The sequence below is a fragment of the Desmodus rotundus genome, chromosome 4 (assembly GCF_022682495.2).
Source record: "Desmodus rotundus isolate HL8 chromosome 4, HLdesRot8A.1, whole genome shotgun sequence".
In the NCBI taxonomy this organism is placed as follows: domain Eukaryota; kingdom Metazoa; phylum Chordata; class Mammalia; order Chiroptera; family Phyllostomidae; genus Desmodus; species Desmodus rotundus.
The window spans coordinates 237,390-251,885 of NC_071390.1; the positions used below are offsets into that span (position 1 = coordinate 237,390).

The following is a 14,496-nucleotide window of genomic DNA, read 5'->3' on the forward strand; positions in this document are numbered from 1 at the left end:
CGCTGGATCACCGGGTCACTACAGAAGGACACACAGACGAGCAGGTGGAAGAGATGCGAGGGACCGGGTCTGGGGAAGGGGCGGAGCTTCCACGTCATCTCTGGGGGTGCCAGCCCCCCAAACCTCCACATGCTCACCAGCCCAGAAACTCTCTGAACCCTGTCCTCTTAGGGTTTTGTGGAGGCTTTGTTCTGTGGGCAAGATGGATAAAAACCTTGACCATGGTGACTGATTCACCCTGCAGCCCCCCTCCCGGGGGCCAGGCAGGCGGTGGGACCAGCCAGCTCACGGAGGCGACCACAGGAACAGAAATTAAAGTGACAAGTGCCGACGAGGGTGTAGAGAAACAAGCTTCTGCATTGCTGGTGGGAATGTACCACGGTGCAGCCACTTTGGGGGGAAGTTTAGCATTTTCCTAAAGAGTGAAATGTGAGCTACTGTCCCACCTTGCCACTCCACTCCTAGGCCCCTACCCGGGCGACGTGAGAGGCCATGTCCACACAGGGCATGCCGGCACACCGAACCAGCAGCGGCCCCCAGGCCTGTGTGGGTGGGTGGATGGGTAAAAGGGGGCCCAGCCGAACACGGGACACTATTCAACAGCAAAAGGGAGCACTGATACAGCTGCTGCCATCGATGTCCTCCAGCTGGGGGGGGGGGGACGGCTGCCATAACACCAAACATCTGCTGAGCCCCTTCCCTGCCACGCTGAGCAGGCGCTGGGGCACCAGAGTGACCAAGAGTGACAGGCTCGCCCCAGGGAAGCTGACAGCCTAGGAGCTTTAGATACTGAGCCGTGAGAAGGAGGCCCCTCTGAGCGGGAGGGGGCCAAACCCAGTGGTACCTCAACCCAGTTGACCAAGGGAGGCGGGGAGGGGGAGGGGGAGGTAGCCAGGTCTGGTGCCTCGGCCATACCTGAGAGCCGATAGATGCCCGAGCCAAGGGGCAGCCAGGCCTCAGTTGGCCAGGGCGCCTGAGCCCTGCAGTGAGTTGTGCGCGCGCGCAAGCGCGGACATATCTGAGTGGGTGTGAGGCTGCAGAGCCCGGGTATAGCTCCGGTGGGGGGCAAGCGCCGGGCTCCCCTCCCCCAGCCTGCGTCTCCCCAGCAACAGTAGCCTCGGTCTGGGGCTCAGCCCCTCCCCCGCCCCGCCCCAGCTGCGGCTGCGAAGCGTCTGGAGCAGCATCTTCGCCAGGAGACCGCATCCCGCTGCAGCAGCCCATCGGAATCACCCGTGAGCCATCTCCACATTTCTCCCTGCGGAGCGAAGAGGAGGGCGGGGGGTGTGTGCAGGGGTAGCAATGTAGGGGTGGGGGGCACCGCGGCTGACCCGCTGGCAGGCAGGCGGAGCCGGGGTCCTTGCTCAGGGACTCCGCTGACCTGAGCTGGTCTGTGGTCCCCAGGCCTCCCTTGACGACCAGGCCCCCACGGGGTGAGCTGCTGTCTGGACCTTCCAGAAGGGCCGCAGTGTCCGGCCGCACACACATCCCCCGTCCTCAGCAGAGTGGGGAAGCTTGGGTGGGTTAGGGCTGCTGGAAATCATCCTCGTCTCTCCGTGGTGACTGCAGCCCCCTCCCCGGGAGCCGGATCCATCCCTGCAGATCTGAGACAGCCAGCGAGAGCTAGGCGTCCTGAGATGGGGGGGGGGGGGGGAGGCGCCAGTTCTGGGCCCCCAGCTCTGGGTGGGGGAAATAGGGTGGGGGAAATAGGGTGAGGGAAGAAGAGGTTTGTCGGGAGGGGCTTCGAAGGTGCCACAGCACCGAGAAACGTTGGGGGCATGGGGGTGGGGGTGCTGTGTGGCTGCTGGAGGTGGCCTGGGGCAGGGAGGGGCGTTTCTCAGAACCACCTGCGGCTCGCGGGCAGGCGCTGGATGCAGGGCCACAGGTGGCTGGTGCGTGGGAAGCCAAAGCCGTTTGAAGCCCTGGGCCTCCCCTACCTGGCCTCCTCTTCTGGGCCTCTGAGGGCTGGACTGCTAGCCCGCAGTCCACCTGTACTTGAAATAGGAGCCAAACGCACTCCCGGACTGTCGGCCGGGGGGTGGGAGGGCACCAGGGTGGGGGCTGGGGGGTCTGCTGGGTTTCAGCCAAGCTAGCCCGCCCCCTGCGCTCTGCAGTCACACGCACGCCTGTGCGCGCTAGTGCCCGTGCGCCGCTGGCGCGCACCTCTCCTGACGCAGCATCCCGAGTGGGGGGCGGTGCGAAAGCGAGTCTGTGACGTGACCTGCAGGCGAGCTTCGTGGGCTTTCACCTAAGGGTCTGTATCCCTCCATCCATCCATCCATCCATCCATCCATCAGCACTGACTTGCCGCTCATCCTGTGCCCCCTCCTCAAGCCTCAGAGAAGAGGCCTGCACCGCCCCTCGCCCCAGGAGCGGTCAGGAGGTGGGGAACGGGTAAGCCGCTGGAGAAGACACAATTACAGGGTGGTGGCGGTGTGGCAGGGAGGGGCCGGTGGGAGGAGTAGGGATGACCCCTCCCCCTTTCTATGGAGTTCTGTCTGTCACATGAATGAGCTCCGCCAGCCTTCCCAGTGGGTCCCATGACTCAGCAAAGGAAAGACATGTTGGCGGGGGGGTGTCCCCACATGCGGCCTAACCCCTTCCCCAGGATTCTGCCTGGGGCATGGGGCCTGGAACCAGATTCTGAGGGTCCAGAGGGCCCCCAATAGCTACTTTTCTTTATGGAGAGGAATCATCGCTGGCCCATCTCCGTTGCCATGGAAACCTACCACGATGTAATGTGGATGTCATGCTGCGTCAGAGGAGTTGGACCTTAGGTTTGGCTCAAAGGAGACCGAGCCTTATGGGGGTGGGGGGAGACCCTCCGCCTTCCAGTTCATGGCCAGAATCCCTTCTGTAAACCACAGGCCGGGTGTTTGAACCACGGGGGCATCAGCTCCGTGAAGGCCACCCAGGGGAAGGGGGATGGAGTCCCCCCAACCTCCCCTCAATCTCTGGGTACTTGCTGTCCCCGCAATCCACGGCCCCTTCCCCTGCAGTGTTGCATGTCGGTCCTCATCCCTGGCCCCTTCTAGGCGGGACCTTTCCTTTCTCGCACCGGATGGCCCGACCTCTCTGTTTCTATTCTGATCGCCTCCGTGACCACCTCTGCCTCACCAAACACGGCTGCACGTGATATCGGCTGCACGACTCTAACGCCTGCCCGCAGGCCAGCCTGGGCCAGGGGCCGGGGCGTCCCCAGCCCTTCTAGGTGGAGCCCTGGCCAGGCCCCGCCCACCCTGGGGAGAGCCCCGCCCCCAGCCTGGGGGTGGGACTGTGGGGCACCTTCCGGGTCTGTAAGGGCCCCAGGCCGGTCGCGCGGGGTCCCTACTCAGGGCCTTAGAAGAACCTTCCTCCTGCAGCCCCTCTCTCCGCACTGCAGTGGCGGACCTGTACAATGTTCCTCTCGGCCCCCCACCCCACCCCACCCCACCGGCCCTGCACAGCCCTGACCTCCCTGACCTGTGCCTGCGCCTCTTGGTTCTCTCCTGGGCGCGCCTCCTCTTCCCACCCAGCTGGCCCACCCCTGGAACTGCTGGGGGGAGAGAAAGAGGCCACCTGAGGGCCTGGTGGGTGCAGGTGCTGGTGGCACTGTCACAGGAGGAGCGTTTGTGGAACGTGAGGTCGCCCTGGAACCGGACTCCAGGGGTGGAGAGGCACAGCAGTCTGCTGGGGGTGCAGACAGGGGCAAAGGAGGCCTGTGTTCAGAGGCCATTGACTTCCTTGGGCCACAGTAGCAAATGGACGCCACTGGGTGGCTTGAAACCACAGACATTTATTCTTTCAGGCCTCTGGAGGCCAGAAGCTGGAAACCGAGGTGTCCGCAGAGCTGTGCTTTCCTGGGGGCTCCTTCCTGCCTCTTCCAGCGTCTGGGGCCCCAGTGTCACTGGGCCTGTGGCTGCCTCCCTCCATTTCTGTCCCCGTCTTCGCGTGGCCGCCACCCTGTATGCCTGTGGCCAAGCTTCCCCCTTCTCGCAGGGCCCCCGTCATGGGAGCAGGGCCCCCGTCACCCAGGGTGACCCCGTTCCACTTCAGCACATCGTATTTCTGAGCGAGGCCACACTTCCAGGTGCCGGGGGTCAGGAGGCAGGCAGAGCTTGTCGAACCCGCGACAGCCCTTGGTCCCTTTGAGGTTGCAGACACCTTCCTGTTCTCTGTTCCCATTCTTTGAAGGCTGTGTTGTGATGCGCAGAAGTTCATAATTTTAATGCAGTCCTTTTATCAATATTTCCTTTATTATGGTTAGTGCTTTGTTATCCTACTGAAGAACTCATTCTCTCCCTGAGACTGAGAAAATATTCTATATCATCTTCAAGACACTCTTCCCACTCAGGTGGACTTACCGAGAACAGGCTTTCCCCTGTTCTGTGTGCGGTGTGAGGTGGGGATCAGGCCCAGTGTTGCCACCTGAACATGCATTCACCGATAGGTGGCCGTCCCCCTTGCTTTGCAGCCCCATCTCTGTCACGAACCCACGGGCTGTGTGTGCAGGGTGTCACCTGGGTCTTTGCCACGTCACCACCTCACGGCTTAATCCCCCTGCTGCCTGACGAGCTGGGCGCCTGGCAGGAGACCCCCTGGTCCTTCTCAAGATGTTAGGTTTGTCCTTCCTCTGACTTCCGCAGAGAATGACAGTGCTTGTCAAGTGCTCGCCGAAAAGGCCCGCTGGGATTTCGACTGAAATTTATTGAGTCTGCAGATACATTTCAAGGGGAGTTGATATTTTAAAACATGAAACCTTCCAAAAGCCATGACCATACCTTTCCCCACTTACTTAAGGAATTCAGGTCTCGTGTGGTCTCGGTCAGTGATGTTCTGAGTGAGTTTTCCGTGGCTTCCCACATGGAGGGCCTTCTTGTCTCTTTACTAGGACTGCTCCTCAGCATTTGCTATTCTGATACTGTTTAAATAAAATGCCCCTAAAGTTCTTCTAATTTTTTTGTCACTGATATAAATAGAATTGATTTCTGAATACCTTAAGTCCATCAACGTACTGAACTTTTCGATCTTCAGAAGCTACCTGTAGATTCTTTCAGATTTTCTACACGCAGGAGGTGTTTTACCTGTGAATAATGAGCGTAGGACCAGGCCTCTTCCTTCTCTTCCCCGCCCCTCGGCGTGGCCGAGGCCTCCAGCGCCACAATCTGCGGAACTCATAGTAAAGGGCCCTCTGTCTCCACCCCAATCTTAAAGGCAAAGCGTTTACCATTCCCATTCAGTGGGGGTTGGTGCAGGGACCTCTGTGGGTGACCCTCACTGCCTGCTGTGCTGACAGATTTTAACACAGTCAACAGCCCTGGCTGGTGTGGCTCAGCGGATCAAGCGCCGGCCTGTGGACCGAAAGGTCGCTGGTTTGACTCCTGGTCAGGGCACAGGCCTGGGTCGCCAGGCTGTGTCTCTCCTCTTTCTCCCTCCTTTCCCCTCTCTCTAAAAAACAAATAAGCAAAACCAGTAAACACTACGACTGAGGAAATCGATGAGATGATTTGTCTTTTTTATTCTGTTCACATGGTGAAAAATAGAGATAGTTTCTCAGATATTAAACTAAATTCCATTTCCAGAATACCCCCCACCTTTTTGGATATGTCTTCTGTATCTTGCTGGGTTCCATTCGCTCACATGTCCGCTGGGGCCTTTGCGTAGGTCTTCGTGGGAGGGGCTGTAGCCAGGGTTTGAGACCCATGTGATCTCGGCCTCACGAGCGGTTCCTTCGTTCTCTTCTCTGGAAGAGTTTTGTGTGGAATTCGCGTCATTTCCTCTTGATGTGATTGGTAGGTGTCAGCGGTGACGCCGTCTGGTCCTGGCGTTCTTTGTTGGAAGGTTTCACAACCGAGCTTGCTTTTCTCCTTTTTCAGTGTGGAGGTCCTTTGCTGTGTTTCCCTGCAGGTGGAATTGCCATGCCCCCCCGCCACCCCCAGTATCAGGGGCCTTCACCCTCCTCCAGTCCCTGCAGGCCCCTCTGCCTCCCAGACCCGGCCTCCGGCCTCTCCGCTCCTGTCAGGGTCACTCGGCCCTGTGTGCTCCGTTGCTGCTGGGCCTGTCGAGCGAGCCTTGGGCTTACTCACCAATGTCCTCTTCTGTGACTCGTGTTCCTTCCTGTATCTCAGGAGCGTTGCCAGATAGGACACAGGACACCCAGTTAAATTTGAATTTCAAGTAGAAAACAAGTAACTTTTCATTTTTAAAAAAAGATTTTATTTATTTATTTTAGAGAGAGGGGAAGGGAGGGAGAAAGAGAGAGACAAAAACATCAATGTGTGGTTGCCTCTCAAGTGCCCCCTACTGGGGACCTGGCCCGCAACCCAGGCATGTGTCCTGACTTGGAATCGAACCAGTGACCTTTTGGTTCCCAGGCCCATGCTCAATCCACTGAGCCACATTAGCCAGGGGAACAATGAGTGACTTTTTAGAAACAATATGTCCTAGACTGCAAATCTCATGGCATGTACTTACACTAACAGGCGGCAGCAGCACCCTTCTTATCTGCGATTCAGCTTTGACTGGGTGTTGCTGTATTTTTATTTGCTAAGTCTGGCCACCGTACCCTCAGGCTTCCATCGGGCATCGTTTTCTGTTGACTGGAATCGTCGCCCCTAGAGTGTCCTCTAGCAGGTTGGCTGGTGGAAAACGCTGTCGCTGCTGTGTGCCTGGGCAGTGGCTGGTCCGAGGCGGCACCCCTGCATGGCTCTGGGACCCGCAGAGAGCCCAGGGACCAGGAAGGGACCAGAAGCCTGCGGCTGGGCCCGACTGGCTTGTCCTAGGGAGTTTGGCCTGACCCCTCACAGCCCGTCCAGCTCTGGTGTGAGGCACATTGGGGCCAGCCCTCCCTGGACCCTCTCTGTCCGGAGGCAGCAGACATGGACATCTGCTAGGTGGCCTTGGGCAGCGACTCTGTGTCTGTTTCTGGACAGGACAAGGACAACCTTCCACCATGGTGAAGTTGGGATGGAGCTTCTCCGGGAAGCTAGGCAAAGACGCAGGGGCCCAGGACGGGGCCGCCATGGACAGTGTCCCTCTGATCAGCCCGCTGGACGTCAGCCAGCTGCAGCCGTCATTCTCTGACCAGGTAGGGTCCTGGGCCGGTGGGGGGCCCTTCTCAGCCCATGTGGGAACAAAGGTGTGGGGAGTATGGCTTATATACAAGTGGCCCCCTTTGAGGTGCTGGACAGCTGGGCAGAAACCCCAGAGCCACATGCAATCTGCTACCTCGTCACCCAGAGCCTCCCTCGGCTCATCTGTAAACGGGGTGACCTGGCCACAGGTGACTGAGAGTTCGCATACTACCTCGAAGAAGGCACCCGGCACGTGGCGCTGCCCAGCAGGGGCTCAGCAAACACAATTCCCACCCTCCCCTGCTGGGCACACTGTGTCTTGGGTCAAGCCTGAGACAGGGTCCTGGGGCAAGTGGCTGGGGGAGGGGAGCTTTCAGCAGGAACCCTGGGGAGTAGAGCTCAGCATAGCCCCGCCTGGTCCCACGTGAGCTCCGGAACATGAGTGGCATCAAGACGTTCCTGGCTGGGGGACCAGAGGGTGGCCATCTTTACCTAGGTCTGTCAGCTGTTGGCTGGGGACTGTGAGGACAGGCCCCCCCGACTCCCAGGCATTGGCTGAGGGCAGTTCTCCAGCAATCTGGGTTTCTGCTGCACCTACAACAGTTCTGGTCCTGGTTCCCAGTGGGAAAGCTCCGCCCTTGTCCCCAGGGAGCACACAGAGCACCTGCCTCTGCCCCCTGTGGAAGGGCCCTCAAGACTGGGAGCCAGAAGAGAAGTCAGGGCCAACTTCCTGGAGGAGGGAGCCAAGCTGTGGGGCCGAAGAAGGGGAAGCTCTGGGCGGGGAGAGCTGGCACCCTCAGAGCTGAGGGCAGTCCAAAGATGAAGGGGCTCCACCCATGGCTTGGCCTGGCGCCGTGGCTGCCGTGGACCCAGCAGACTTGCAGCATCCCCCTTCCCTTGGCCTCAGCCACAGGAGCCTGGCCGTGGGACAGTCCAGGCAGCTGAGCCCCGGCCCCCACCCTTCCCAGCCCTCCCAACTCGGTGTCCCCTGGGCCATCTCTTTGCACAGGTGGTCATCAAGACCCAGACGGAATACGGACTGCCCTCCACGGGCCAGCTGAAGAAGTTCCCGGACCTGGAGGCCCAGAAGTCAGCTGGCACCAGCTCAGAGGAAAGACATGGGGTAACCAAACCATCCCTCCCAGCGCTGCCTGGGCCAGGCCCCTGGGGAGTTGATCAGGGCCAAGGTGCCGGGGCAGCCGAGGGCCGTGAGCGCCCCGCGCTGAGCCCCTCGCTCAGGTGCCTGCTGTCAGAGAAGCTGGACAAGGACTCAGAGGCAGGGTGGTGTGGGGGCCGGGGTCGGGGGTGCTGAGGGACTGGGGGCTGGGTGGCCCCAGGCTGACCTGCGGTACAGGGGTGGCAGCTGCCGTGGGCAGTGCTGTGCGTCGTTCTCCCAGAGGGCTTTTGTCTCTCCCTTGGTGACTGGTTGGTTTTCGACACACTGGGCAGTCACTTTCCTGCAATATACTCTGGCAAATATTTTCTCCGACCCTCTTTTTTTTATTTTAAATTGAGAGGGGGAAAGGAGGGAGAGAAAGGGGGAAACATCAATGTATGGTTCCCTCTCACACACCCCCTGCAACCCAGGCATGTGCCCTGACTGGGAATCGAACCGGAGACCCTTTGGTTCCCAGGGCAGTGTTCAATCCACTGAACCACATCAGCCAGGGCTCTCCCATCCTTTTTTAGCTCTTCACTTTACCTATGGTGACTGTTCTCATTTTTCCTGTACTGTTTCTAAAGCCTTTCATTTTTCAGCAGTAAAACCTATTGCTTCTGAGATGGCAGCGCCCCTGCCCCCAGACCAGCGGGGTGGGGGGGCTCAGTGGTATGTGCAGCCCCACCCTGAGGGCTGCCCCAGCAGCCCAGGCTAGGTTCAGTGACCCCCCACCCCCAGCCCCACCCTCTCCTTGCCTGCCGGCAGATGCCCGCAGCGCGGATGATCGCCTTCGCCATGGCGCTGCTGGGCTGCGTGCTGATCATGTACAAGGCCATCTGGTACGACCAGCTTGCCTGCCCCGACGGCTTCCTGCTGCGGGTAAGGGGGCCGGTGGCCCCAGGCTAGGGTGGGGGCCCCAGAGGGAGTGCCAGGCAGGAGCCCCAGGCGGTCTCCTGTGGCAGCAGGGGAGGGTGCCCCAGGTGAGCCCGAGCGTCCCACTCCCCTGGGAACCTGATGTCCAAAGCTCCTTCACCGCCCCCGATGCACTCAAACCCTCTTTTGAAGGAGTAAAGGAAAAGGTGTGGGGAGTTACCTTCCTGTACTTTAGAAGTAAAACCTGGGCCAGGGGTGCAGCGGCTGGGGGTGCGGTGAGGGGGCGGTCAGCCCCTCCGCTCAGCACCTGCCTTGGCCCAGAGGCGGTCTCTTCCTCACGGACCTGGGCGGGGCCCGTCTGGAATGGGACATTAGCGTTTGCTCCATAGTTGGTGAACAGTGTCCCCTTCTCTTTTGTCCCTCTTCAGTAATAAGGATTTTCATCATTTTTAGTGTCTTTTTCTAAAGCCTCTGACCTGTCGGCAGTGAACTAGGCTCCTTTCTCCCTAACCCCCGCGTTTCTGAGACCCCCCCACTGGGGCCGGGGCGGCCTTGCTGCACTTCCTTCCCCAGGGGGTCCCTGTCTGCGGTGCAGGCCCCCACACTGGGGTTCCCTCGGACTCACGGCCCCCTCCCTCTCTGTCCTGAGGGGGAGTGACCACCCTGGTTCTGAGAAGGGCTGACTCCCCGTGGGGCCTGCCCTTCCGAATGGGAGGCCCACCTTTGGGGGCTTGAAATTTGGGCAGAAACGAATGTATTTAGGACAGTTGTGTGAAGTGTCACTGAGCTGCACAAAGACAGCGGGGCAGCAAGGCCTTGGCCCACGAACGTGGCTCCCACGTCTGGCCAGTTCCCTGCGCCCGCGCGCACCTGGGCCCCGGCCCCAGCGCCCAGGCCCCGCCCCCACCCCGCCGTCCCCCTGCAGCACAGGATGTGCACCCCGCTGACCTTGGAGATGTACTACTCGGAGCTGGACCCCGAGCGCCACCGCCGCATCATGGCTGCCCTGGGCGCCTACCAGCCCAGCGGCAAGCCGGGCGCCGAGCTGCCCGCGCCCTGGAGGCCCAGCCGCCGCGCCAACAAGGAGGCTCCCAAGGAGGCGCCCAAGGAGGCGCCCAAGGCGGCCGCCCAGGCGGGCGCAGCCACGGCCACCGCGCTCCCCGGGAAGCCTGGGCCGGGTGGAGAGAAGGACCCTGTGGTGCCAGCGGAGGGGAGTGCGCCGCCCCCTGCACCCGCCCCGCAGTGATGGCCCGCTCACAGCCCGGCAGGTGAGTCCCGGACGGCGGGTGACCCCGACCACCGCCCAGACCCGGAGACCCTCCTTCCTTCTGCCCAACCACCGCGCACCCCCAACCCACCCCACCCGCCAACCGTACCTGGGGGTGCTGTCCCCCCACCTGGCCCCTGGGACCTGGGGCGGGGCAGAGGGGACGTCAGGTGAACAGGGGGCAGGACCCTTCGCCCCTCTCACCCCTCCGTCGCCCTGCAGCACCCGGACCGCCGCACCTGTGACCACCCCTCTGACGCCGCCCCACCTCGTGGTTGTGCCCCATCCCCAGGACCCCGCTGACGCCCGCCGCCAGGTGCCCCACGCTCTGTTGCTTTTCTCTAAGTAAAGATTCACATCCACACCCACCTGACCTCCGTTTCTCCTGAGCATGCTTGTCCCGCCGACCTTTCCCTGCCCTCCCACCCCACCTGGGTGATCCTGCCTCAAGTCCCCACGGTCGAGGGACCCTTGAACTATGGGGCAGGGCCATGAGCTGGGCCCTGGGCACCCGGTTCACGCGGGGAGGCGGAGAGGGACCCCTGCGTGTCTGCCTAGGGGGCCAGAGCCACCGGTGTCCAGGGCCTGTCACTTCTCAGAGGCTACAGTGCAGTCACCTCACCTGCACCCATGGGAGCCCGGGGTCTGCCCTGGCTCCAGGCAGCACCCACAGCTTCCTGCCCCCAGCCGTTCCCCCAGATTGGAGGGGCACATGGGGCCTGGAGGAGGGGTGGGGGTGAGGCCATCCCTGGGGCCTGGGAGGGCCATGCTGCCCCAGCACATCCCCCTCCCTTGGCCTTGGAGGGGAGGTGGGAGGTCTGAAGAGCCATGGGCCCCAGAGCTATCAAATGTTCTCCCCCGTGCTGGCAGCTGGAATCCAGCAGCTCCAGAAACGGCCCCCACTGTGGCAGCCCCCCCACCGCCCCTGTGCTTCTGGCCGTGGGGCTCCCTGGGTACACCCTAGCCTGGGCTGGCCACACCTGTGTCCCCCTCCCCCCCAGCACCTGTCCTCCTGTAGTGGCTTTGACGCTGGGCCCAGATCCTCCACCTGGTGGGAGGTGAGCGCGGCCTCGGGACTGAGGGCACGCGGGTTGGAGGTGGAGGTGACAGAGGCTGGGGAGCTCTCGCAGCCAGAGGAGCCGGCTGCCGTGCCCAAGGGTGCAGGCGCGCAGAGCACACAGGGGTCAGGGTTCTGGGGGAGCCCCCTCAGCCCCAGCGTGGAGCCCTGTGACTTGGACGAGAGCCCAGAGTGGTCTGTGTGTCCGGGGACCCCTCCAGAGCCAGTGTCAGGGAGTCCGACCTGGAGCTGGGCACTGGAGCCAGGCTGTTCCCAGGGCCTGGCCGTTCCCTGCCAGGGGCACAGCCTCCAGGCATGGGTGGCAAGGTGGGGGGTGTAGGCAGCATAGGACCGGGGGCAGTGCCCAGGTGGGTGTGTGAGGGAGACCATGGGCACACTGGGGGCGAGGTGGGCAATGGGGTGGGAGCAACCTCGGGGCTGTGAGGAGGGTGGGGCTGGGGCGTCAGGGAAGGCTTGGCCAGGCCCAGTGACCTTCATTGCTGGGCTCATATCCATCCTTCCATCCATCTGTCCATCCCTCCGTCTACCCATCACTACCACCTATTTATTCCTGTATCATTACATATCAACTCATTCATGTCCATTTATTACCTGTATGTCCCTCTGTATCTGTCTGTCTTTCTTGCTGGCCTGTATCATCTCTCTCTCATTGACGTAAAGTTTCTTCTGAGCCCTTTGAGAGGTGGTTGCCTCTTTACCCTTAAATACCTCTGTGTGGATTTCCTAAAAACAAGGGTGTTTTCTGTTATCACCCCATACAGTTACCCACATCAGAGATTGAACTTTCATGCCGCTATTATCTAATCCACCCACCTTACTAACAACTTGCTAGTTGTCCCAATAATGGCCTCCGTGGCGGGGAAAATCCGACCCAGGATCTAACCGAGGACCCGCGTCGCAGGGTCTTACCCCATCCATCTGGGATGGCGCAGGCTGTCCTGGCCGGGCAGTTCTGGGGCATCACCATCAGCTGGAGAGGGTGTGTTTTAGGGTTTGTATCCCCGGAAGTGGGCTATGTGCTCCTCGGTGTCACCGGGACACACAAGAGGTCTGGTGTCCATCCCCGGAGAGGTCAGCCTGGGTCACTGGGCCTAGGCAGCTTCTGGCAGGACTTTTCCCTGGAAAGCGCCGACTTTGCCTTTCTGAATCAGTGCACTTCTCGTGGGGAGGTGCTTTGAGACTGTGTAAGGGTCTCATCCCGCAGCACCGCACCTGGCCCCGCACCTGGCCCCGCACCCACTGCCGATCGTGGGAATCACTGGCGCTGTTTCCAGGGGCCAGCGCTGCACTCGCCGTTTCCTCTGCAGTCGCTGCTGGGCACTGTTCCCGGACTGCAGAGAAAAGCTTTCCTTTCTCCCCTCTGTTTACTTCCTCATTTACTTCCATCCGCGTGGCCTGTGGCTTCCTGTCTGCTCAGTAGTTGACGCCTGTGGCTGTCAACGTTTATCTTTACGCTCACTGTGTTGCACACCTGATGGGCCCTGCCCTCCAAGGACTCCGCATGTCTCCCGCGCAGACGGTGCGGGCATCTCGTGCTGCCCACAGCCGGGTGCGGTTGTGCCTGCTGCTTCCAGGCACGCTCAGCGGGCAGGGCTGGGCGGTGGACACACACACACACACCCGATCTGTATCTCCCTCCACTCTGAAGAATGTGTGTGTGTGTGCGTGTGTGTGAGGCCATGTACATATGTAGACACGATGCACGAATCCACACAGTGTGTCCACACAATGCACACTGTGTGCATGTACAGTATACACGGGTTTCCACCAGTTCACAGTGAAGCCCCAGTCCCAGCCCCACACCTCGGGGCCTGTCCTTGCCCCCGCCCTGTGTTGATGACACCCTCTCCCACTGGAGAGTCCTGGTCCCGCTCGTCCTGGGCATGCTCACTGGCTCAGCCTGAGGATGTACCAGAGCTCCTTTCAGAATGGGCGCAAGCCCACAGCCCAGCTGGAGTCTGCGTGGCCGTCTGTAATCTGAGCCTCTGCAGCCTCATGCCGTCCTGAGTCCTCTGGGTCCCTGTGGCCGTGCCACTCCTTGGAAACGGTGCGGTCACTTTGCTCCACCTGAGGGTCTCTCCTCCATTCCTGTCGGTCTTACTCGGTCGTTTTTAGAACGTAAACACCCTGACAACCAGTTCTCCGACGCCCCAGCACTGGCTGAGCGTCCTACAATCCCAGGCTGACACTGACCGCCCAGAGGGGAGGGCTCACCACACCTGAGCCCCCGTTCATACTGGCGGGTTCCAGCCCACTGCACTCCTGCCTGACTGAGCTACAGATGTGGTGGTCCCTTCGAATCCAACAGCTCCCTCAGGTGACTCAGAACTCAGGAAAGCACCACTTCGTAGATGACCAGCCAGTTATAAAGGATACAGCTTGGGGACAGCCAGATGGGAGAGATGCAAGGGTGGGGGCGGGGCGTCCACTGCCAGTGCCCAGGTGTCCCCAGGCAAGAAGTGCTCCAGTCTCCTTGACCCAGAGAGAGGCGCCCACATTCTCAGGCCTTTGGTCCCCGTCAGAGGCTGTGGGCCCGCTGCTGAGTCATCTCATCAGCATCAGCTTGGGTGTGACTATGAGTGACCAGAGGCACCCGCCCCGTCACTCAGGAAATTCCAGGGGTTTAGGGGTGCTGCACCAGGAACCAGGGGAAAGGCCCAGTCCGCATCTCGCTACGTAGAGTTCACTTAGCAGCCTGCTCGGGAGAGGGTCCCACGCTGGGGCCCAGAGGCCCCCCTCCGGTCCAGGGCCGCCCGGCGCCTGCGGGCAGCAGATGCAGCTCAGTTTCACCGCCGCCCTCCTACCCGTGGCCGTGGGCTTGCACCAGGTAGTGCCACTTCGCAGCATGTGCACTGCCGCCAGGAGAAACTTACGCTCACCTGTTTTCTCTTGTTGCGGATCTACCTTCAGGGCCAAGTCCCTAGAAGGAGTGTGGCCCGCTAGTTTTTAAATTTACAAAGTTATAAAATTCTGTAATTATAAATTTAAAACCAGCTTTTCTCAAGCTGTAGAGCTCTACATAAAAGCTTATTTTATAAGTAAATCCAGTAACCCTGGTGTCAGCGGTGCC

General features: G+C 60.8%; 1 protein-coding gene across 4 annotated transcripts; it reads left to right on the forward strand.

Moving 5' to 3' along the window:
- The first annotated feature begins 1,044 nt into the window (after positions 1–1,044).
- Positions 1,045–10,721, forward strand: CALY (calcyon neuron specific vesicular protein). 4 transcript variants are annotated; one of them, XM_053923265.2, is made up of 6 exons: positions 1,045–1,232; positions 6,909–7,063; positions 8,059–8,172; positions 8,974–9,087; positions 10,007–10,349; positions 10,571–10,721. In XM_053923265.2, the coding sequence occupies exons 2-5, from the start codon at positions 6,929–6,931 to the stop codon at positions 10,325–10,327; spliced, it is 684 nt and encodes a 227-aa protein (XP_053779240.1). In that variant the 5' UTR covers positions 1,045–1,232; positions 6,909–6,928; the 3' UTR covers positions 10,328–10,349; positions 10,571–10,721. The 4 variants fall into 4 exon arrangements, with proteins under 4 accessions (XP_053779240.1, XP_053779243.1, XP_071077229.1 ...); XM_053923268.2 differs by lacking the exon at positions 1,045–1,232 and adding an exon at positions 2,225–2,251; XM_071221128.1 differs by lacking the exon at positions 1,045–1,232 and adding an exon at positions 2,258–2,391.
- Positions 10,722–14,496: the final 3,775 nt, after the last annotated feature.